Below are 22,363 nucleotides of genomic sequence, written 5' to 3' on the forward strand. Positions count from 1 at the left end.
TTCATATTTATAGGAATGCTGCTTGTGTATCTGTGGGCGACAAGCAGTGAAGACATCAATCTCTGTGTGGTCTGTGTGGCTGATGACTCTGTTGGTGCTGTGTGTCTATCTGCACCCTCGCAGTGTGTACTCAGCTTGGGATTTGGCTGGACTTCCAAAAAGGATCAGCAGCAGCCACAGCTATCAGTCCTAGATGGAAGACATTGCCTGGGTGCTAGACTGCACCAGATTTGTCTGTAGAAGGAGAATCACCCTCATCCCAGGATTCAGCTGCTTCTTAGCATTGTCTATTCTCAAATTGTGTACATCCTGCTTGCAGGGTCTCAGTGCATGCTTAAAGACACCCAAATGAAAATGATCCCGTAGGAGTCAGAAAGAAAAACCCCTTCACTTGTCACTGACCTTCAAAATAATGATGAACTTCAGGGAAAAAGAAATTAAGGATCTGAATTTGTAGGGTGAGAATCATGGACAGTAAAGCTGAAACTAAAGGTTCAAACTGTCTTCCTGAGGCTGAGAGAGACTGGAGGAAATATAGCTGGTTCCTCAATGGAGGAACAGATCACTCAAAATCAATTAGCAGAGCCAATATTTAAACTGATGACACTTTTTTCCTAGCTGAAATTGGGATAAAGTGTTGGTTTTGTTGATGTTTAAATTAATGGTTTGCATTAGTTCAGCTCCAGCTAGGACTGAACACAGATGGTTCAATTCTAAGATTTCCATGATGGATAACATGCCACAGTCGATAAGGTGGCTCAACTCTCCACAACCAGTAATGGACTTCAAGAAGCAACCCTGGGAAGTGAACAGAAAGCCTACTGATTTTCAGTAATGGATACTCATTTTGCTCATTTAGTGTTTTAGAGCTTCTTAGGCACCTCACTGAAGGCAAGGGGAGTTTTTGTCATTTGGATGAGCAGATTCTCAGGAATCAACAAGGGAAAAACGCTTAATAATCAGCTTATCCTGGGCTGCTTGGTTCATCCATCATTCCTTATAGAAGTAAACCCCTGTTTTTTTATTCTACCTGATAGGGAAGGGGTCACATTCAGACCCCAAGGCATAGGAAGGGGCATTTGAGTGCTGGTATGGATATAGAAATTGCTGTAGGGGAAAGTCTATAAACCCCTATTGTGCAGTTCTTGGAACTAGACAAACACCTTTGATCAGACTGAAATCCCAAGAGCACAATTAATTACTGACAAAGTTCTTATCCAAAACAGAGTTACTTATTGAGCTAATGCTTATTATTCATCTTTAGTTTCAAACTGATTCATTAGTTAAATAAAAAATAATTTTTTAAAAACATCTAGAAAATTGATTAAAAACATAATGTCTGTAACAGTTTTATACAATGAAATCTACCATCTTGTGTGATATTTTGATGAAATAAATTATGCCACGGGCTCCACTTTCCCAACAAGCTCACCATTGTAAATACTTGTTCTTAAATGCTTACCACAAGAGCTGGATGCAGTGAAGACACATCCCACCAGGAATAATTGTTGATCATGTGGTGGCTGGGTGACGCGCTCTCAAGTTTCTTATTTCCATTTATATTCCACAAAAGCTTCCAAAGATAATTGACATCTGTGTTTCTTATGATACAGGATGGGCCATGATTTTCTAAAACGCATCCCCATGGGTAAACTATGTGTCTCAGTGCTATCAGGCCCTGGAGGAATGTTGTGTGGCAGCTGCTTTTAAAAAAGCAGTCAAGTGTTTACCAACATGAGGAGGAATTTTTTCTTAGCATTGCTAAAAGAGCAATATCTCACTGAATTTCGGTGAGATTTTTCACTCATTTAATGTGAAAGTTAAGTTTTTCAAAATCTTCCTCAAAATAAGATCTGCTGTTTCTGAAAATTTTACCTCCAAAATTTTCTATGACACCTCCTGTGACAGACTTTTGGAGACAAAGAGCTGTTCAGTCAGCCTTAACATCTCTTGAACTACAAACAACTACACCTATGGCAATTTTTAAAAAACTGTAGAGAGCTTAGCACAAAATCAGGATCTAAGGGTCTGAACAGAAATGAAATAAGCAGTATTCAGAGGATGGGTTATTCACACAAGTAGGAATTTACTTCATATTCAAAATAGTTTTCTTCTCATAAAATTAGTTCTTCTTATTAATAATGTGGCAGCTTCTACAAGCCTGATGACAAAGCAGGATTCAGTGGTGTTAGGCATCAAACAGAAAGACTGTTACTGCCCCAGATACACTGTCAATTAACTAAAGACAATATTTATAAAAGCAAGATCAGATCATATAAGGATTTTAACTTTCACTTACACTGACAGTCAGAACACAGCAGAAGAAATATTTGGAAGATAAAAGCAAATTTGATAGTGCCAGGTAGTGTTTTACAAATGTATGGCTTGTCTAAACATGCCCTCAGCATTTTATTGCCTCATACAGCATGACTTTTTATTTGTATCAGACTGAAGTTCGATGGTTTTCTCTTTCACTTTATCTTCATGTTCTTTTAAAATCCTGGAGCAAAGAAAGAAAAAAAAGTCAATAAAACTCACAAGAGATTGAACAAAAAACATTTTCCCAAGAGTATAAAATTGTCCAGAGATTTAACAGAAGATGACAACACTCTGTGAAGTAACAAACAAGCAAAAAAAGTACAATTATGGTGGCTCCATCACACAACTGCCTTTGTTCATTTAGTTAGAAAAATTTAGTTAGTGCTGATTGTCAACATTTATTGCATATTACACAGACTCAGAATAGTGACTTTCATTTCTTACTTTTAAGGCTGGAACAAAAACTAAAACAAATCTGGCTGCGTAGACATTCATCAATTACCGACAATTTCACAAAATTTCACTGATTTCAGCAACAATATTAGAGAATTGCCAACCAGTGTCTTCACCTCTGTAAGTAGTTCAGAGGGGCCATATTTTCCTGTATCTTTACCTCTAGCCTTTATATAACTTCAAAAATCCACTTCTTCCTGTCTCCCAGCCCCCAGGCAGACAGCAGAATTTGAGCTGTGATGAGCAGAGGGAAGAAGGAAGCATATCCAGTGTCCTGCTGCAAGGAGTCAGCAGCAGCCATTTTTCAAGCATATTTCTGCAAACCTTCAGGAAATTCTTGCAAGAATTATCACAACAGCCAAGGCCCTCAGCTTTCCTGGCAACAATCCAGATGTTTCTGGATCTATACAGAGTTTCACCAGCATAACTCTTTATGAACCTGAGCAACTCTCAGTCAGAGCAACAGAGTCAGGATACAGAACAGTTTAAAAGCAGCGAATATTTCACCACCCTGAGTTCCTATAACTAATAAATATAAAACTAATATAAATATAATATAATATAACATAAAACTAATTAAACAAAGCAAATTCACAATGTCATCAGTTACAGGGCAGTCAAGGCACATAAAACTCATTGTTGGTGTTTTCTTCTTACCTAGCTAAATGAAGCACGGACTTTTCCACATTGTACCCAGAATATGCACTGCATTCATAGAAAATTAAATTGTAATCCTACAATCAAAAAGAAAGGCCATTTCAATTACTTTTGCACAATGTCTCACTCCAGCTGTAAAAAGAGGAAAACAGATATACTGAAATATGAAAATAAAGAAGGAGAAATAGATGATCTTAGGATTTTAATTCTAGAGCTAACAGTAAAGAGTAACAAAAGAAGTCCAAGTGTGCCTCACAAATAACAACTATATGCTTCTCTTAGCAGATAATTGTTCTGTAGAATAGCTTTTGATATAAAAGCTCAAATGCAAACAGGTCTTTTAAGGTACAAAGCCTTGTGAACTTCCCTTGTGATGATCAAGCAATTCTCACATCACTGAGTGCTGGACAAAACAGGTGAAAAGAATTCCAGTAACTTTTCTTTCATCTTTTTGTACTTGTGAATTTTTTTCTGCACTTTCTTTGCAGTCAGCCTGCATCTTTCAGTTTTGTACTCCCCTGGGAGCTTTGTAATTAGGAACAGTGGGTAAATGATCAATTCTTGGGAGAGATTCTCAGCCCTTCAGCTGAAGTCTTATAAATTAAAGGCAAGAGAACATCTGCACAAGAGCCTGACCTGGCAGGTCTGACGGCAGTGAAGTTTGAAAGTGAATGACAGACTATCCTCCAAAACAGCTATCTGTCTGCTTTCACAACCTACTGCAATGAAGGTCACCTACGTTACCTCTGTGGTATTACTACCTGTCCTTTTACTCATCCAGATTTCAAATTTCTATTCACTTTCCACTTGTCTCTGTGTCTTAGTGCTATTTATAGCAGTAGCTTAAAATTCAAGCAAGTTAGTCAGTACCTTGGAAAATTACAATCATGTCTGCAGAGCTGCACTTGTTTGTTATTAACTGTGGTTACTGCACTTATACTTATTTAACCACCCTTCACAAGACACTTATGATTCAGTTTTCAAAACTTTCCATTAAGATGACCAGGTATTTCTGGTTTGTTATGATTTTTTTCCCCCTATATACCATGCTTCCAGAATTGCACAACTTTTTGAAATTTTTGTCATCTTCGTGGAATTTCAGAGACAAAAATGGGGAAAAGAATTCCATAAATACAGTAGTTTATTTTAGCAGCTCTAAAAAAAGTGCTTCAGAATTATCCAATGTCAGTTTTGGATATGTTGTCAATGGTTAAATTGTTTGTTCCAATGAAAAACAGGATTGAACAACATGCAATAATTTCTTGATGACCAGATAAGCACAGAAAAGCAGAGAAGGAAGAAATCAGGCAATGTTAGTGTTGAATAGACATTTTATCAATTTTTTTAAACATATAATTTACATATTGCATTTACAATAATGCAACTCTATGATTCTCTTGCTTTTCTTTCTTAGAAAAGTTTTAAGATAAAATTTGACCAGGTCAAATTTCTTACTAGCTATGCAAACAAAAGCTTGAACTAAAAAATACACTTTCTTTTTCTGCTCAGCTGATCAGAACTCTAATAGAAAACCTACTGTGGTCAGTTTATAGATATTTCATGTCAGTCTAGCTTAGAGTGATACTACTCCAACATCTTCCTCACATACAATAAAGTGTCACCAGAGAAGAACTCTCAGTGATAATTTCATTTATGCTGGCATGAATCTGAATGGATTTTTCAGCAAATTGCTTGGACAGAAGGATAACAATTTAAACTCAATTGATAATGAGTGCTTAATTCTCTCAGTCTAGCAAAAAGGTTCTTGTCTGAAAGGGGAGATAGTCTGGCAATTCAACATGCCATTTCCCTGATTCAAAGAGGAAACTAATTGATAGAATACACAAGCAGCACAAACTAGGAGCAGGAAGGATACATATAATTATTAAGCCAGCAAATGCCATCTATCTCCATCCAGGAATCAGCTAGTGAACCTTGGAGACCACTGACAATTACTTAATTTCAAAAACTTACCTACAAATCAGCAGACATCTAAAGAATAGGGAGGAAAATGAAGTATGACCAGAGGGAGCTGGGCAATTTTCTGTCCTGTAAAGTACCATCACTCTGAGAATAGCTGCCTCATTAGCAGTATTTGTGTAAGAATGGCACTGACAGGTTGACAAAGTAGGCACTGTATGAATACACAGAAATAGTCCTCATTCCATGAAGCACATATACTCTGCAAAGCCAAGGCAGACAAAGCATTATCTTATTTTATAGTTGGGGAACAGTGATAGAAAAGGATTTATTGACCCATTTAGGATCATTCAGGAAGTACGTGCAGGGCCAAAATAAAATCATGTGGATATAAGCATGCCTGAGCAGCACCTGTATCATAAGGCATTTTATTTAAATAATTGGCAGTGCTTACGCTTCTGTACTCAAACAGAACATTGGCTGTTCCTGGATGCTCACGATATGATCTGAATGCTCTCTCTTGTGCTCCTATGAACTCTTGGTCACTGGATCAAGCTAAGCTAAAGAGAAATTTGTTATATGGAGTGTTCCTTCTGTATCCTCTGCTAAAACAAGTCAAATGGACTTCCACAATCCCTGTGCTCATTCCATTCCTCCTTTTCAAAGGGTATAGCAAGCACACTGGAACTACAAGTCTTCTCAAATGACAACTCTCCCCCTTTTAAAAATTAATTGTGCTGCCCGCCTTGCAGAGAAGTTATGTGACAAGGGCATTATAATGGAAGCCCTTGGGTTTCTGACCAAAGCTGTAGTACAGTACAGTGCTTGTAGGACGTGGGACTGAAGCAAAGTAAGGGTTAATACAGCTGGGCTGAAATGGCCCCTGAAAGTACATGTTCCTTTCTGACTATAGAAAAAACTGGGTAAAACCAATCCCATCCTGTGAGACATTGAAACACACCTTAAAACTGTTGGACTTCAGGATCAACAGGCTAAACTGATTCTTTGCACAACACGAGCTTGTTTTCACCAAATAAGGCTATACAAATTAGTATCAGCTCAGCACCTAGCCCTGTGCATTTGGGATCATTTGTGAGTAATTCATGGGATTATTCACAAAACAAGTAACTCAGCTGCATACACTAACAGAGACAGTGGTATGTGGTTTCACAGGAATTACATGGCCATTTAGCAAGAATTAATATTTCATTAAAATTCATGGTTATTATTAGCTCAGCAAGCAAATTATTATAATTTAATTATATCTATGCTACTTTTCAACTAATCCATTGCCATTAATCACTCCTTCTCTTAACTACCTCAGGCAGCACATTCAAACATTCAAGTGAGTCATTCAGATCCATTCATTTGATTATAACCATCTTATTTGACAACTTTTTGTTTTACTTATGCAAAACATTTTATTTTCTTGCATGACATGTTAGAATTAATAGCCTGGTGGGCTGTGAGCTCTATATACTAGAGTGATTCATCTTTGTTTTACTAGTACAGTTTTTTAGAGCAAGATGACAGGCAAGACACCTACTCTCTGTCCATTTAGCATTTATGTGTCACTTGTTTTTTCACAGACAGATTCAGTGTTACACCCTGGACTCCCTCCCTAGTTTCCAGGGTCTCAAAGTTATCTGCATCTCCACGCACACAAGAAAATAAAGCTGATTTCCTAAAGGGAGATCCTTTGGGGGATAAAGTTCAAGGCTGATAATCCTCTCAGACAAAAACCAAATAATGGACACAAACCTGAATAGGGAGGTATAATTTCAAAAGGCTATGTGAATAATTGAAATAAGATAAAAAGAGATCTGGCCATAATTCTTTCAGTTACAGACAGGAGCAGCAACCTTTCCTGGAAGAACAATTCAGCTGCACTTCAAATTTTGAAAATACCCTTTTTATTACTGACAGTAAATCTATTTTCAAAGGTAAAAGAGGTAAATATGTGAAATCCAGCACACTGCTTAATTTAGGTGCATTCCTACCAATTTGGTGACTATTTCAGCAATATTTCAATTACTTACTTCTAAATAAATGAATATTCTGCAGGTATTCATGTTCAAACTATAAGCACTGTATAAAGAGATTCAAAGGAAAATTTGATGGGCATGGTACACAAGAATATAAACAAGTATCTGGTATTTGCAGTCCCTTGATTGCTTAAATTATGCCCATGGATCACCAGTGCTCTGGTAGATGCAGACTGTTAACTCTACTTATTTTATCTCCTTGATGGAAAGTTACTAAAAGTAAACATGTTTTCTACTCCTACCACAGGAGTAACAGATGGTCTTCTTTGGTTTTACAGGAGGTAGGAGGGAGAAAAGGTCCCCAAATTATCTCTATGTTAAGAATCCTTTCACAGGGAAAAGGGAGGAAAAAAGAGAGAGAAAATAAGCAGCAAGGGAAAAAATAGAGAAAAAGAGAGAACAAAGAGAGACGAGACACAATGAGAGTGAATTCTTAAATATTTTCCTTCTCCACTCACTTTTTGGTTTGGTTTAGAGTTTTTTATTTGATTGCTTTGGTTTTAGGGTGTTCTCTTTATCTAGGCAGTGTTGCAAGTACTATAATTATCAGCACTCACATCACGGAAAGCTGAATTGAAGAGTGTGATTGGGTTCCTAATCCTTAAAGATACCTATCTGACTAAGATTAATCTGTATTTCTATGAATTTAGACACACTGAGACTCCATTTTAAAACCTTCACCTTCAAGCCTTGTAAGGAGTTCCCAAAGCACAGTACCTTTGCAAGATGGTCTCCCATTCCCATCGGGACCTCGCGCTCCTTTTCGTTATCGGTTTTGTTACCCAACAAAAGAACAGGCACATTCTCCCCAGTTGCCTCCTGCAGGATAAACAGCAAATATCAACTGAAGCGTTGAATTCAAAAGATCACAGATGAAGAGGATAAAAGCTAAAAAATGTCACATTCTAACAAGACATTTAAGACTTCACACAAACCAGGTATGTGCCACTTTGCTTACAAACATGTCAGGAATTGAAGTTGGATAAAAGACATGAAAAAGACATAATGCTAAGATTACACTGACTAGGGATTTTTTTTTTAAATAACAGCACAGAAGCTCATTAGACTTCATATTAAAATGGGAGAGAGAAAACCACCATGCTACACAGGCTCAGATATTGTGTGTTTACAGCCACTGCTTTTCTAATTACATGGCCAGGAAAAATAATGGCAACACCTGGGTACTATTATGCCAAATGAATTACACTAAATAGTGAAGAAATACACAGAATAGGCCCCCAAAAATACATAGAATAGACAGAAATCAAAATTCATTCTGAAAAGGGTTATAATCATCACAGTGAGTGCTTTCATTAGGTGGGCTGAATGCTACAGCAGTAAAGGGACTTGGCAGTATGTCCACCTTAGCAACAGTTTGCAGCTAACAAAAATTAGTTGGTAAAGAAGAGTGAACTATTAGAGTTTGGAAAAAAGTTTTGACCACAATATTCAATTTTTCTGAATCAAAATCAGCAATGCACCGCTAGCTTTTACCATACTGAATTAAAACATGCCACTTATTTATTAAGATCCTTAAGCAAGGACCTGTTCTTCCCAAATGCATGCTAATAGTACTTCAGTAAGGCTACTCATATCTGGAATAACTATGACTGTTTGGAGGCATTTAAATGACTGAGTCCTAATCTGAACTCCCAAATCCACCTCCTGGCTATTCAGGAAATATAAAATAATATTATAATAATAGTGTGTTATACTAGAGCACATGCCCAATAAAATCAGATTAAATTATCTTTGCATATTGATTTGTCCCTTTTTCAGTGTGCAAACAGGAAATCACACTTCATTCTTGCTACAAGTCAGCCCTTTGTGGCAGCTGCCTCAGTTTTATTTTTACTCTTTGTTCTGGCCACAAGCAAATTCCACTGCTTATGCTCTTAATATGTTTTAATTTTTAATTAATTGATGACACTCAGTGATATGGACTATGATTTCAAGTGGTTGAAAGGATGATCCCCAGGAAACTGAACTGTCTTTCACAAGTTCAGTTTCACAGCACTACTGTGGATTACATAGTTCTAAGTTTATGGCTTATGTTCCTAATAAACTCTATTTTCCACAAGCTACACACTTGGTTATCAAATGCAAGTGATCATCAGTGATCACCAGATCACCATCACTGATCCAAAACACCTCTCAGTGCTAGCAGTGATCCAGTGGGGGTCATTAGCAAAACTCCCTTGGTGAGAAATCAGAGGACTCCATGCTGGGATTTTACCACCCCTCATTCAAAGTCCTTAAAACCCTGGAACTATAATTTTTTTTTTTTTCCCACAGAGATAGAAATGAAAAACAACTTCACTGGCAACAGTGCAGAAAAAACTCACAAGAAAAAATGTAATTGTGACAACACAAAAACATGGTCCTCTCTGTTTCACCCTGCTAACAGCCCTTGTTCAGAAGAAGGTAGAGATTGACACGAGGGTTTGGATTTCAAGTTATGTCCAGTTACCTCAATGCTTATCAGCCACTGCTTGACAGCTGTGAATGTGTCTTTTGCTGTTATGTCATACATCACAATGACACCATCAGCTTTTCTGAAAAACTGCTTGGTAATGCTTCGGTACCTACAAGTAAGAATCTGGTTACAGCTCTCTTCAACAGAAGCAACAATCTGACAAGTTAAAATTTATAGTGATTCCTCCATACAAAGGGAAATAAATTATTTGGGAAAAAAATCTCAATAAAAGGAATTATCAAAAGAAAGTGTTTGGAAAAGCTCCCCCTGCCTTCTTTAACTGATTCTGGGTTAGGCAGGATAATTAGCTTCACATTTCACCTTCTCTCATCTCTTTTGTTTTAAGCTTGGAGCAAAAATTTCCCCCTCACTAGGTGCTCTTCTAAAGCTAGCTAGGTTTTTGGAGATCTTTTTCCAAAGCTTCATGCAGAAAATGCAGATTGTCATTATCATCCTTGTTTTTGGAAATAGTAATAAAGAATTACACAATAGGTGAGGAGACGGGGAAGGAAATGACCACTGATATCTTACAAAAAACCTGGAGTTCTACTACAGTGGCATTGCTTTAATTAAAAACAAAAAACCTCCTCTTTTTTTATCCATTAAGGTATCTTCTGATATAGAAATAATTCTAGGTGCATTTTAAAATCAGTCTTTCTCCTAAAGAAACTGCAGCACTAAAATTTTCAGAGCTTAATTAGTGCTGCAAGGGAATGAGCTAAACTGTGAACCCACTGGCTCTATTAGGAATGCTCCTATATTTGCTCCTCTCCCAAGAAGAAGGATTAGGTCCACACTTAATGATCTTCAAACAGATGATCCAAGGAAGTGAGACCTTAAAATGCGTACAGGTTTTGACTGGCATGGAGTTAAATTTCATCATACTGTCTTCATTTCAAACAAGGAGTTTTCCCACTTCCATCCCTCCAATTGCCTCCTCCATCCCAGCAGATGGGGGAGTGAGGGAGCAGCTACACAGCCGGGCTGACTCCCAGGTTGAACCACAAGAGACCCTTCCTCACCGTTCCTGGCCAGCCGTGTCCCAGAGCTGCAGCGCTACCTGGGTGTGATCTACTGAGACAGTTCTCACGTTGTAATCCACACCTGCAACAGAAAGGCACGGTGAGCTGTCTCTTTACAAGCTGTTTGGTCTTTGAAAACTGGATCCAGAAATTAGCAACAATTCCAGGAAAGTAAAAAGATAGGCACAGCATTAAAAATTATGTCCAGAGTCTCCAGCTATCAGAGGTCAAGAGCTTTTTATTTGCTTGAAGTCCCCCAGCAATAAAATACTGAATGGTAGAAGTGTAGTTCAGTTTCATAAAATATGTCAGATAAGTCACTTTCCAAATCACAGAACACAAGTCAATGGTCCATCTGACAGTCCACAGCAGTCTAAGCCATTTTGCCTGGAATTGACTGTATGACATCAGTTGTGTGAAATGTGTTAGTTTAGTCTGAGCTAACCACATGGGAGCTCTCTGCAAATAGTGGAAAAACACAAGGCATGGCACAGGGAACAGTGGAACCTACGATAAATGCTGAAGATAGGTGGACTGGACATGTGGAGAGCATCTTCTCCTATTTATAACACAGAAGATGAGCTCACTTCCCTTAGGTTAGTGGACATAAACACTCATTTATTTAAACTTTTAAATTAATCCTCTCCCAATTCCTATAACCTCTGAAGATGTACGTATTTTCTGGATATTTATAACAATAATTAGAGTTCAAAATGTTAATCAGTCACTACCTCCTCCTAACGACAGCTTACATTTTTTTTGTATCACATTGAACTGTATCATAAAATCACAGAATTATTGAATAATTCAGATTAGAAGGGATCTCAGTAGGTCAGCAACAGTATCTTTGGGGCCATTTTCCTCAAAAATGGGATTTTTACCAGTGGTATCAATGGAGAAGCATCAATGCCTGCTTAGATTCCTTCAATAGGCAACTAAAAAACCTCTATGGAGGATATATCTATTGCTTGTATCTCAAGGGAAGAAGTTTGAATTACTCTGTAGAAATTCATTGAGAACACTCCTCTCCATATTGTTCACTTGACTTTTCCACTGTCTGTACCTTGCCAGCCATAGCCTACACCTGTGAAACTCATTGATGTGAACACTAAATCAAAGCTATGACAAAGGTCTTCTTGCCATTTTCTTTGCAAGAGCCCTGGATGACCAGCCAAAAAAGGAAAGAGTTCAGACTCATTCCTGTGTTTTTCCTCTGGAAAATTGCACACACTGTGTAAGACCTCAGAGTGTGGAGAAGTGTATCAGCCAATTACAGGACAACATGGACAGTACACAGCCTTGAGGTCTACAGGATACATGAACAGACAATTGCAGATAGGTGTCCAACCCCCATTCCAGTTAATGAAGGTACAGTCAGTGAAAAACTAGGACATTTATAAGCTCACCTTGAAATAGCTAAGTCTTACTTCATATATACTGCAGAAGAAGTAAGGTCTCAATACAGGCTAAACATAAAGAATCTGGTCATTTAACCCAGCTGCATTGCAATAACCTATACTTGAGTTCTTGTACCTTGATTTTGGGTCTGAAAGCTTGGTCTACAACTTTAGGCAAGGTAAGAAGGTAGGCTTTGAAAATTTTGGCTTTCGAAACACTGGTCTGACATATTGTTTTGTAGATTAGTATAATGCTTCATCTTCAAATAGGTGATTCAGATATTCTACTAGAAAATCAGATTACTTAGAGGGATGGCAATGAGATATGAAGGTGGGATTGTTAGTACAGTGCAGTCCAGAGGACAGGATATCTGTTTCAGAACTGTGAGATCTACAAGGAAATTCTAGCTTCAAAGAAATCAGTATATTTTTTCTGATTTATCTCACTGCTGGCCAAGATTTCAGTACAGAATCTACTCTGAAACTTCTCCATCAATTATGTGCTTTCCAGTTTAGGAGATCTTACTTTGCATGTCCTACTTTTACAACATCTGTATGTTTCTGTTTTACAATACAAGGCCTGATCTCAGTAGAAACCCTTAAGTACTGTCAGAACAAAAATAAGAACAGTTATATTGTTAAACTTACCTACAGTAGCAGCTGTGCCTGGGAAAAAATGATCTTCACAAAATCTTCTTAAGAATGAAGTCTTTCCAACACTCGAATTGCCCACAAAAACGATCTTGAATAAGCGCTCTGGAACAGAGTTTATTCTCTCCTCCTTCAAGTAAGAGCAAAAATTAGCCTCCAACTGTTCTATAAATCCTGTTGCCTCTCCAGTTAAAGGCTGATATGGGGAAAATAATAGATTTTATCCTATCATATTCTACATTACTCATGAAGCAATATTCTGTTTCTTAAAATAACTCAGCACTTCAGATGTTTGCCATGCATCATTCCAGATCATCCAAAGTGCAGTGAGTTGCACTGAGCTCTGGAAGTATACTGAATATGAATCTTTACATGAAACTAACAAAATAAAACCATTTATGTTCATGGCCACAAATCAAAATTTATAAAGCTTCACACAGCTCTGCTTGGTAGCTTCACTCTATACCAGTGACACAGAGGAAGCAGTACATCTTCATCTAGATAACAGAAGGAAAGTCATAATTTTTTGGCTTATGCTACCAGATTCTTCTCTCTGCTACTATCACAGAGCCAAGAACTTCCATCCAATTACTGCTTTTCTACAACTGTTTAACATTACAGGCAGAAGCATGGAGGAAAGACACAGACGGAGAATTAGGCCAGTTAATCAGGCTGTAAACATTCGGCTATGTTTCTGTCATTTCGCCTTTTAAGCAGAAGGAACAACAATTTGTTCTGCTTATCCAGGTTCTGTTTACTGCAGGCTAAGCTAAGTGGATGCTGGAGAGAATATTTATATCCTCTATCAAGTAGGTCATCATTCTTTTGTATGTAAATCAGGAGTTGCTTAGGGAAGCACTTGTAGCACCAGCTGTTTTGCAGGGGGTGCCCTTGCTGGTCTCTTCTATTTTGTGTAAAGCTGAAGGAAGAGGGAGAGAGAAAGTTTGCTTTCAATGCTGCAGAAGGAGAGAAAGATCATGGATGGTCCTGGCATAAGTTTGTTAAGGTGTGGGTTGTGAGGAGGGGAAGGAGGGGAAGGAGGGGAAGGAGGGGAAGGAGGGGAAGGAGGGGAAGGAGGGGAAGGAGGGGAAGGAGGGGAAGGAGGGGAAGGAGGGGAAGGAGGGGAAGGAGGGGAAGGAGGGGAAGGAGGGGAAGGAGGGGAAGGTCCTCTGCCAGTCATTTGATGTGCAGGATCCATGTCTTCATGAAGACATCAAAACTGAATTCACTGCCTGACAGTCCTTTGAATGAGACACTGAAGTCTACAACTGGAAGTGTTTTCTACAAATATACAGAAGTCATTGAGAAAGAAGAAGAAATAGAGAGCTGCTCTTGATGGGGAAAAAAACCCAAACAACAAAGGCTTGAGCTGCTGTAGCCCTTTGTGTGAAAACAAAAATCATTCATGCTGTAAATTCTGGAGACAAAAATACACATCTCTTTCATGAGCTGGGCTTATAGCCCACCACAATTATAAAGGCATTTCTTATTTTCCTTTTCTATTAAAATTCTAAACCCCACAGCAACTATAGGCTGCTAGTAGCACACACACATTTATACAAAGCACATTCTCAGTCCTGATGAAAACCATTCCCAGCTTATTAGTCTGTGTGCTCTGGGAAATAAAACAAGCTAACATACAATCACCAGCTTGGCAGTATTATCACAGTGCTTCTGAGAACCATAGCTAAATATATGGACTGCATGACCTGAAATATTTTGTCCCTGGTGGTCATACACACTCCAGTAGCACTAAGACTCAGAGACCCCAGAGGCATTCAGCTCAGCTCCCAAGACAAGAACATAAGAAGTAATTTTTCACTGAGATGTATCAAGTCCAGTCATGAAAATAACCTTAATTATTAAACTTGATTATAAATTTGCATGTGAACACTATGCTAGGGGATAAGCTACTCCATAGTCTGCTTCAACAAAGTGCTGATGGGAAAATAGAATAGCGGTAGGATGATAATTTATTTTAGGTTACAATGCAGTCTGAAAAAGTCTTCCCTAGATGTGTCTTTTGAGTAGTCTTTATATAAAAAGTAGCCAGGTAAAGTAACACACCTAGCTTTTGAACAACTTAACACAAATGTGGGAGATTACAGGTATAAACATAATGATTCATATTCCATATTGAAAATGAATCTCATGCAGAAGTTTTGAACAGAAAATCCTGCTTTAATTTCCATTAGGGTTCCTTCAGGTATTGAAGATATTCCTTCAGGCTTGTCCTAGCTGGATAGGATGACCTACCTGGCTTTTGTCATCCTAACGTCCAGTGATGCCATGTTTTGAAAATGTGACACAAGATAAGTCATACAGCAAGCAAAAAGTATGCACTGAATTAAACAATTTCAAAATATGAAGCTCTTTTCTGTACCCTCAATGATTTATTAAAAGGTACCACTTAGAAATCATTATGTAACCATGGCATAATTCTATCATAATTTTTAAGACATGCTTGCTTCTTCTAAAAGAACCATATAATTATGACCAAGCAAACCAATTTTTCCTATACTTTAATCTTTTTAATATGTGCTTCAAGAATCTAAAAATGAGTAATCCTTAACAATGATTCTAAAATTGGAAAACAAGCACAGCTAGCTCTGAAGCAATAGCAGTGCTAAAAGAACTTTAGACTCCAAAGAAATGTACCTTCCAGCATACTGTTTTAAGGATTATTACTGAATGGTGAATTCATTGCTAGCACACATATACAAGCTAGAGATGAAAAAATATAGGATTTCCATTTGCTAAATAAAAGTATTTTCAATAATAATTAAAAAGTCATTATAATCCTCTCATTATTTCTCAGATAATGTAACAGCTACCAAAGCTGACTCAAAAGTATCAGAATTATGAGAACTATCACCTTGTGGCAAAAAAAAACCCCAAAGCCAAACAAACAATTTTTTTAAAAAACACTCTTCTTTTTTAAGACAATTTCTGCCTCCTACTGGATCTTCTCTTATCCTCTGTTACAAGGTTTAACTACACTTTCCCTAAACAGTCCTTCAAATGTAAATCCATGCACACATTGTCTGCAGTTACCACTCCTGTAGGCTGAGTTTCCCTTCTCTGCACCTTCAGCACTTGTCTGCAATACATTTTCATCCCCCACTTCAGGCAATGGCTTAATTTGTCATGCTTCAACTTAAAAACAGAAAACCAAATAATTTTAGATTCTAGGAATAACACATTAACCTATGATACCACTTCATGGCATCCAAGGTCCCTCAGAATAGAATAGAACAGAAGAGTTCCTGTTGGATGGGACCTACCTACTCCAACTCCCTGACCACTTCAGGGCTGACCAAAGTTAAAGTATGTTATGAAGGGCATTATCAAAAAGTATCTTAAACACTGACAGACTTGTGGCATGGACCACCTTCCTAGGAAGCCCATTCCTCTGTCTGACCACCCTCTCACAAAAGAAATGCTTCCCAATGTCAAGCCTGCACCTCCCCTGAGGCAGCTTTGAACTATTCCCACACATCCTATTGCTGGATCCCAGGCAGAAGGGATCAGCACCTCCCTCTCCCCTTCCCCTCCTCAGGAAGCTGCAGAGAGTAAGGGAGCTGTCCCTCAGCCTGTTTTTGCAAACTGGACAAACCCAGAGCCCTCAGCCACTCCTCAGAGGACACACTTTCCAGCCTTCCCACCAGCTTTGTGGCCCTCTTCTGGATGCATCCAAGGACCTTCACATTCTCCTTAAATCATAGGGCCGAGAACTTCACACTCTACTCAAGGTGAGATCTCCTTTGTCCTCTTACATTTGACAGTGTTTCCTTCCCTACAGGCTGCTCTCTAGAAGATGATGATGAATGTTCCATTGATTGCTCTCTGGATTTGTCATTCATTTCTGTCTCAAAAGTATTTTCGTCTTCTCCAGTCCATCTGCTCAGCTGCTTATCAACCAGCCTGTCAAGAAGCTGGGGTAGGTGATCTTCTTCAATTGATATTATTCTTTGGAGATGTGATGTTTTAGGCATTCCTCCAGTGACTCCAGCATCAGGCTCTTCAGAGAGAACTCCATTCAGTCCAGCAGAATTCCTTCTCTTTGAATTACTGAAAATATCATCTTCGTCAAATGAATGGCTAGACAGAGAAAGAAGAAAGTACATCACAGAAATATAATGGACCTGCAATTTTATTCTGAATTTAATCTGAATAACTGATTTTAATCTCCCATGTTTTTAATTAGTCACAGCAGGCAGAGGAGAGTCATTCCAGTGTCTGCTGGAAAGTCACCTCATCATACCATGTGTGTATATATATTGATAATCATAAGCATCATGGGGGAAACTAGTAACTTACAGGAGTAACCACAACCAGAATGGAAAATATTAGATTAACGTCAATTCTAATCTCATAAAAGAGCTAAAGAAAACTTCTCTACTGTGATTTTCTCCTTTCCCACCTTCACTCCTATTCTGGAGGAATAAAAGAAATCCCCAAGAGAGATCCTTTCTATGTGCAATCTGATTCTCTCTTTAGTAGATAGAATGGACATGGGTTTGCTTAATATGGATAAAAAAGTCCAAGTGGAGACTCAGAATTGCACCACATTAACACAGGCTCATGGACAAGTGTTTGTGTCTCCCAGCCTACAGCCATCCACAGTGGGGAAATCTCTTGCCTTTGCAGACAGCAGACGTGTTTTGTGTTAAAATTTGGCTCTTCATTTTCAAATTTCTTAACGAGCACAGTAATCTAATAGTGACAGAAACTTAAGAAATACACTCTTTGAAAAGTTCAAAAGTATCAGAAAGGAAGCATTCCACATCTTCTTTCTCTAAGCCTCATCATACTCAAACAGGGAACACATGAAAAAAAGTTCTTACCTGCTTGGCAGCATCTTGCCCTCTATGTATTTCCCAATGATAGACCCTGACCTCTGCTTCCAGCTGGCTTTTGGAACAGTTGTTTTGCATTTCTGCAGAAATACAGAATACGTCTTACTGATTAGCTTCTGGTGCTCATTATGGTTAACTACCCTCATTATAAATACTTAAATAATGCAATGCAAATGAAAGAAAAAATGTAGAAGAAAATCCTAGAGGTATAAATGCTTCAGAATTCCAATTGATAAACAATCAGAACGGGGAACTCCAGATCCTACAAAAATTCATCTGCTTTGTAAATACAACAGCACGATGTAATGAAAATAAAGTAAATGGGTATTTTTTTTACACAAGCAGCTTCTTGTAGGACTAAGAACACAAGAAAATATAAACTAAGTGGCCTTAGTCTCCTTATCCCAGGGTACTTCTAGAACATCTTAGGAGTCCATTTTTTGCTGCTGCTTAAAAAGTTTATAGGATGTGCTCTTACCCCAGCCTCAGGTACTGAGGTACTCAGCTACTGATTCAGGTACACCAGTTATTGTACTGTTGTATAAATGTATCAGGATATTACCAACTCTTGACTGGGCAAATTAACACATTTAATTGTTCAATTTTTAGGTTATTTCATCCTTTCACAATTGCATCCTTTGTTTCTTCTGAAATACATTCATCTCCCTTCAGATAGTTCCCACTTTATAATTCTCAACATGTAGGTCTTAAAATTGTTTGGTAAATTTAAAAAAATCTTATTTTCAGGTGAGAAAAGAAGACAATGCAAATTAAGAACAGGGTAAGACTTAAGTGGCATGAAAGCCCATCTCCTGCACAGCCTTCTGTTCCCCTTCTTTTGAAGCTGCTCTCATATGAGTCTGCTCAACACTTGGGTTTGAAAATAATAGTTGGTTACCTGCAAAAATATGTCACGTTCATCCTTGAGATGTTTGTTCCTCTCTCTGCAAAGAAAACACAAACAAAAGAAACACTGAAGCCAAGTATTTAGAACTGCTGACTTTTCTACTTCACACTAGCAGACAGACTGGACAGTTGGCAGTGCAAACCTTTCATCACCCTTTATTTATATTCTCACCTCGGCCAGTTCCTTGTCTGGGCTATTGATTCTCCAGCAGGGCTATGCTGATTAAAGCCAGATGGGATCTGGATCTCTTCCTGTATTTTATCTAAACAAATGCCTTAACACATAGAAATCAGTTGTGGTCAATATGCCTTCACATACCATAAATTAGAATGTTTAATGATTTTCACAGTAAAGATGACCTCTTAATGTGGAGAGGGTGCAATGAACACCATCTCTTGTTCATCTGCTGACAGCTGTGAAAGCCAATTATTGCGGCAATTGTGGCTGCCACAGAAAAGTCACCCTCGGAACACATCCATCTTCCATCCTTTGTGCAGAAACAATGAAAGTGTCAAGAAACAGATACTCCAGGCAATCAGCAAGCTCTGATCAGATCTGACAGCACACCTGCTTAGTACATCATCTATTGTCTCCATCTGTTGCTGGCCTGGCCACAGGAGAGACTGAGCAGACAGGGTGAATGAAAAAACCTCTCTTGCCAGATGTTTCTATCAATGTCCCCAACACTTGCAGCAGGCAAGATCACAGAGTGGTCTATGGAAAACACATGCTGCAAAATAAGAGCCTTTCCTCAAGCCTGTGAAATTTTTAAGAAACTCTAAAATGAGGCCTCCTGAAGGAAATGCAGCCAATGAAGGCCCAGAGGCAGGTGCAACCTACAGCCCATGCTGACTGACCACTGAGCAAACAAAACACAACACGGCTTCACATTGAAAAGAGGGCTACAGGTGGCTGAACACAGCTCCAAACTTGAAGTCTATCAATACAGGAATGTTAGCTATGTACATTTTGAAATCATTTTACAAATATTTTGGGTAAATAATCTTCATTTTGGCTCAACTCCCAGCACTTGAGAAGAAACAGAGCCTTTCAGTAAGCTCCTGCAGCCAGGCTTCTACCTCAGAATTAAAGCTGTTCAGTGCTGCTCTGTTTCACATTTGACTTTTGGAAAGGAGGTTGTCCTACAGTACTGAATTGTCAAAACGAAGCATATCTTTCAGGTGTGCTGCCCTCTACTCTATTCAAAAACCAACCATATAAGAGACTTTTGTAACCATTTTTGCTATTTTTGTGTCATTATCCTGTGGCAGTTGACATTGACTGGCTGCCAGATGTACACCCAGCCACCCTCTCACTCTCCTTCCTCAACACAAGGGAAGATAATAACATGGAAAAGCTTCTGGGCCAAGATAAAAACAAGAAGGTTACTTACCAGCTACCCATTACAGATGAAACACTCAACTGTAGGATGACGAGAAATAGAGACAAAACTAAAATCACCTTCTCCACAATCCCTCTTCTTCTCAGGCTCAACTTCACTCCTACCCCCTCAGCTCTTCTACCTCCTTAACCAATGCTGAGTGGCACAAAGGGATGGGGAATAGTGGGGCTTGTGGTCAGTCCATAACAGCTTCTCTCTGCGGCTCCTTCCTCCTCACAGTTTTCTCGCTCCAGTGTGAGTTCCCTCACAAAGGTTATAGTCCTTCACAACACTCCAGCACAGATCCTTTCCATGGGAAATAATCCTTCAGGAATGGACTGCTTCAGTGTGGGACCCCTATGGGCCACAATTCCTGTCAGAAAACCTGCCCCTGCAAGGGCTCCTCTCCATGGACCAAGCTCCTGCCAGGAGCCCGCTCTTGTGTGGAGTCTGCACAGGCTACAAGGGACTCTGCTCCAGTGGTGCCTGGAGCACCTTCTACCCCTCCTTCTCCACTGACCTTGGTGTCTGAAGGGCTTTCTCACACTTTTTTTCTCTCTTCTCTCCCAACTGCTGGGTTTTTTTCCACCCTTTCTTACTGAGGCTTTCCCAGAAGCACACGGGGGCTGTGGAGCTCCACTGTGCCCTATGCTGTGTCCATTGTCACAGGACAGCCCTGGCTTCTCTCTGGCACAGAAGCTCTCTGGCACCCCACTGTCAACACCTTGACACCTACACTAAACACATATTCCAACATAATTTCATCCTTTAATGGACCTCTTTAGAATTATAGAAGAGGTTTTTGGAAGATCAACATTACCTTAAAAAATCCAGCTGCTTCAAAAGTCCCGACTTCTCTCTCTGTAAGGTTTCTGTCACCCGGTACACCTCCCTGCAAAAAAGAAAAAAATAAAAATTGTTCTATCCATGGTAAGAACACTTCTAAAACACTTCCCCCTAGGGGTATCTATATTTGAGACCTCAAGCTTCTTCAAACTTGTAGATTCTGCATGGATGGTTAATATTTTAAAGAAGTTTATTCAGTATAAGGCCCACAGTAGCACAGCAGTACAAGTTAGCAGAGGAAGGAGCAGAGGTTCTTTTTTCAAAAAATATTGCTTTTTAATTTCTTCATCCAGAGAGTTTAATATATGTTGATACTGGCACTCGGAGCATACAGAACAGATACACTGCCAAAATACTTCTCAGTTATGGCCACTAAAAACCAGGTGACATTTTATCCAAAATTAGAGCTTATCCTGCTGCAGGAACCATATGTCAGGCTCTCACGTCTACAAACCCTACAATTTCTTTCCAATTCCTGACACTTATGCAGCCATTTTAACACCATTTACTTTGATTTAACACAATTTGGTGTCTGGCCTTTAATGGTTTTTTTGGTCTTTCACTGAAGCCTCAAGTTCTTCCTGTGCACTGTCTGAACATTACACCTGCTTCAACAGCTCAGGTCTTACCAGACTGACACAGATGTTTAAAGCAACACTGCAGGTGCAGTTGAGTAGGGCTGATCTCTAATTCCATAAACCACTATTGAATCCAAAGTACTTTGTAAGTGCAGTAGCATTATTCAGCAGTCTGACCACTGGGCAGATTTCCTTTGTAGCTTTTAAATCAGATCATTCCATAGTCTTTGCTCTGGATCTGAAAAGAGAGGCCTCAAAGAGGAAACAAACCACCTTGAGGAGGAGTATTTCTACTGTCTACTTCCAAAACACACATCAAACACGCAAACCTAAAAATTCTAATCACAGTGGCCATTCTTTAACACTAATTTATCAAGAAAGTTCATTATTTTTACTCTCAAGAAAAATTAAAGAAGTGATAACTTAATAGAGCTTGGCACGAAGCTTAAGAGAAAAAGAATGTGACATTTGAACTAATGTTCTGCTCTACCCTGAAATATGTCAACCAGCAACAGCTCTGAATTATATAGTTCATTGCTGCAATGGCTGGGTCTATCTGTCATTCATGTGGTCTCCATTGACAATGAGAGGCTTCTACAGATCCCTGAGCATTTTCTTTAAAATGGACGAGAGTGAACATCTCTGCCAATTACAGCCTCAGGGTAGTGATTCTTCTGCTTTGTGCAGAAGGCTGGAGCAAGACAGGTAGCTTGAACTGTCACAAGTAATTTTTATCCCTCAAAATATGAACCGTAAACATTTCTTCTTGATTTTTTTTTTTTTTTTTTGTAATTTGGAGTCAGAGTCTGAAGCTTTCAACATTTGAACTGGAAACCCCAAAATTATGGTTGT

At 38.8% G+C, this 22,363-nt stretch overlaps 1 protein-coding gene across 2 annotated transcripts in view; it reads right to left on the reverse strand.

The window, feature by feature from the left end:
* The window catches only part of CRACR2A (calcium release activated channel regulator 2A), a 56,818-nt gene that overhangs the window by 1,825 nt on the left and 32,630 nt on the right, over nucleotides 1–22,363 (reverse strand). The window contains exons 9-18 of one of the 2 annotated variants that reach the window (XR_009485306.1): nucleotides 20,908–20,979; nucleotides 18,698–18,743; nucleotides 17,788–17,879; nucleotides 16,717–17,041; nucleotides 12,938–13,070; nucleotides 10,893–10,974; nucleotides 9,865–9,979; nucleotides 8,112–8,213; nucleotides 3,430–3,506; nucleotides 1,463–2,500 (exon numbers count right to left, since the gene is read on the reverse strand). Coding sequence is in view for 1 of the 2 variants with exons in the window: in XM_059838306.1 (XP_059694289.1) it covers nucleotides 2,410–2,500; nucleotides 3,430–3,506; nucleotides 8,112–8,213; nucleotides 9,865–9,979; nucleotides 10,893–10,974; nucleotides 12,938–13,070; nucleotides 16,717–17,041; nucleotides 17,788–17,879; nucleotides 18,698–18,743; nucleotides 20,908–20,979 (1,135 nt within the window). In the remaining variant the exon portion in view is untranslated. Of the gene's footprint in view, nucleotides 1–1,462; nucleotides 2,501–3,429; nucleotides 3,507–8,111; nucleotides 8,214–9,864; nucleotides 9,980–10,892; nucleotides 10,975–12,937; nucleotides 13,071–16,716; nucleotides 17,042–17,787; nucleotides 17,880–18,697; nucleotides 18,744–20,907; nucleotides 20,980–22,363 lie in introns of those variants that run through there. The other variant, XM_059838306.1, reaches the window with a different exon arrangement.

Source organism: Haemorhous mexicanus, chromosome 2 (genome assembly GCF_027477595.1).
Source record: "Haemorhous mexicanus isolate bHaeMex1 chromosome 2, bHaeMex1.pri, whole genome shotgun sequence".
Taxonomy (NCBI): domain Eukaryota; kingdom Metazoa; phylum Chordata; class Aves; order Passeriformes; family Fringillidae; genus Haemorhous; species Haemorhous mexicanus.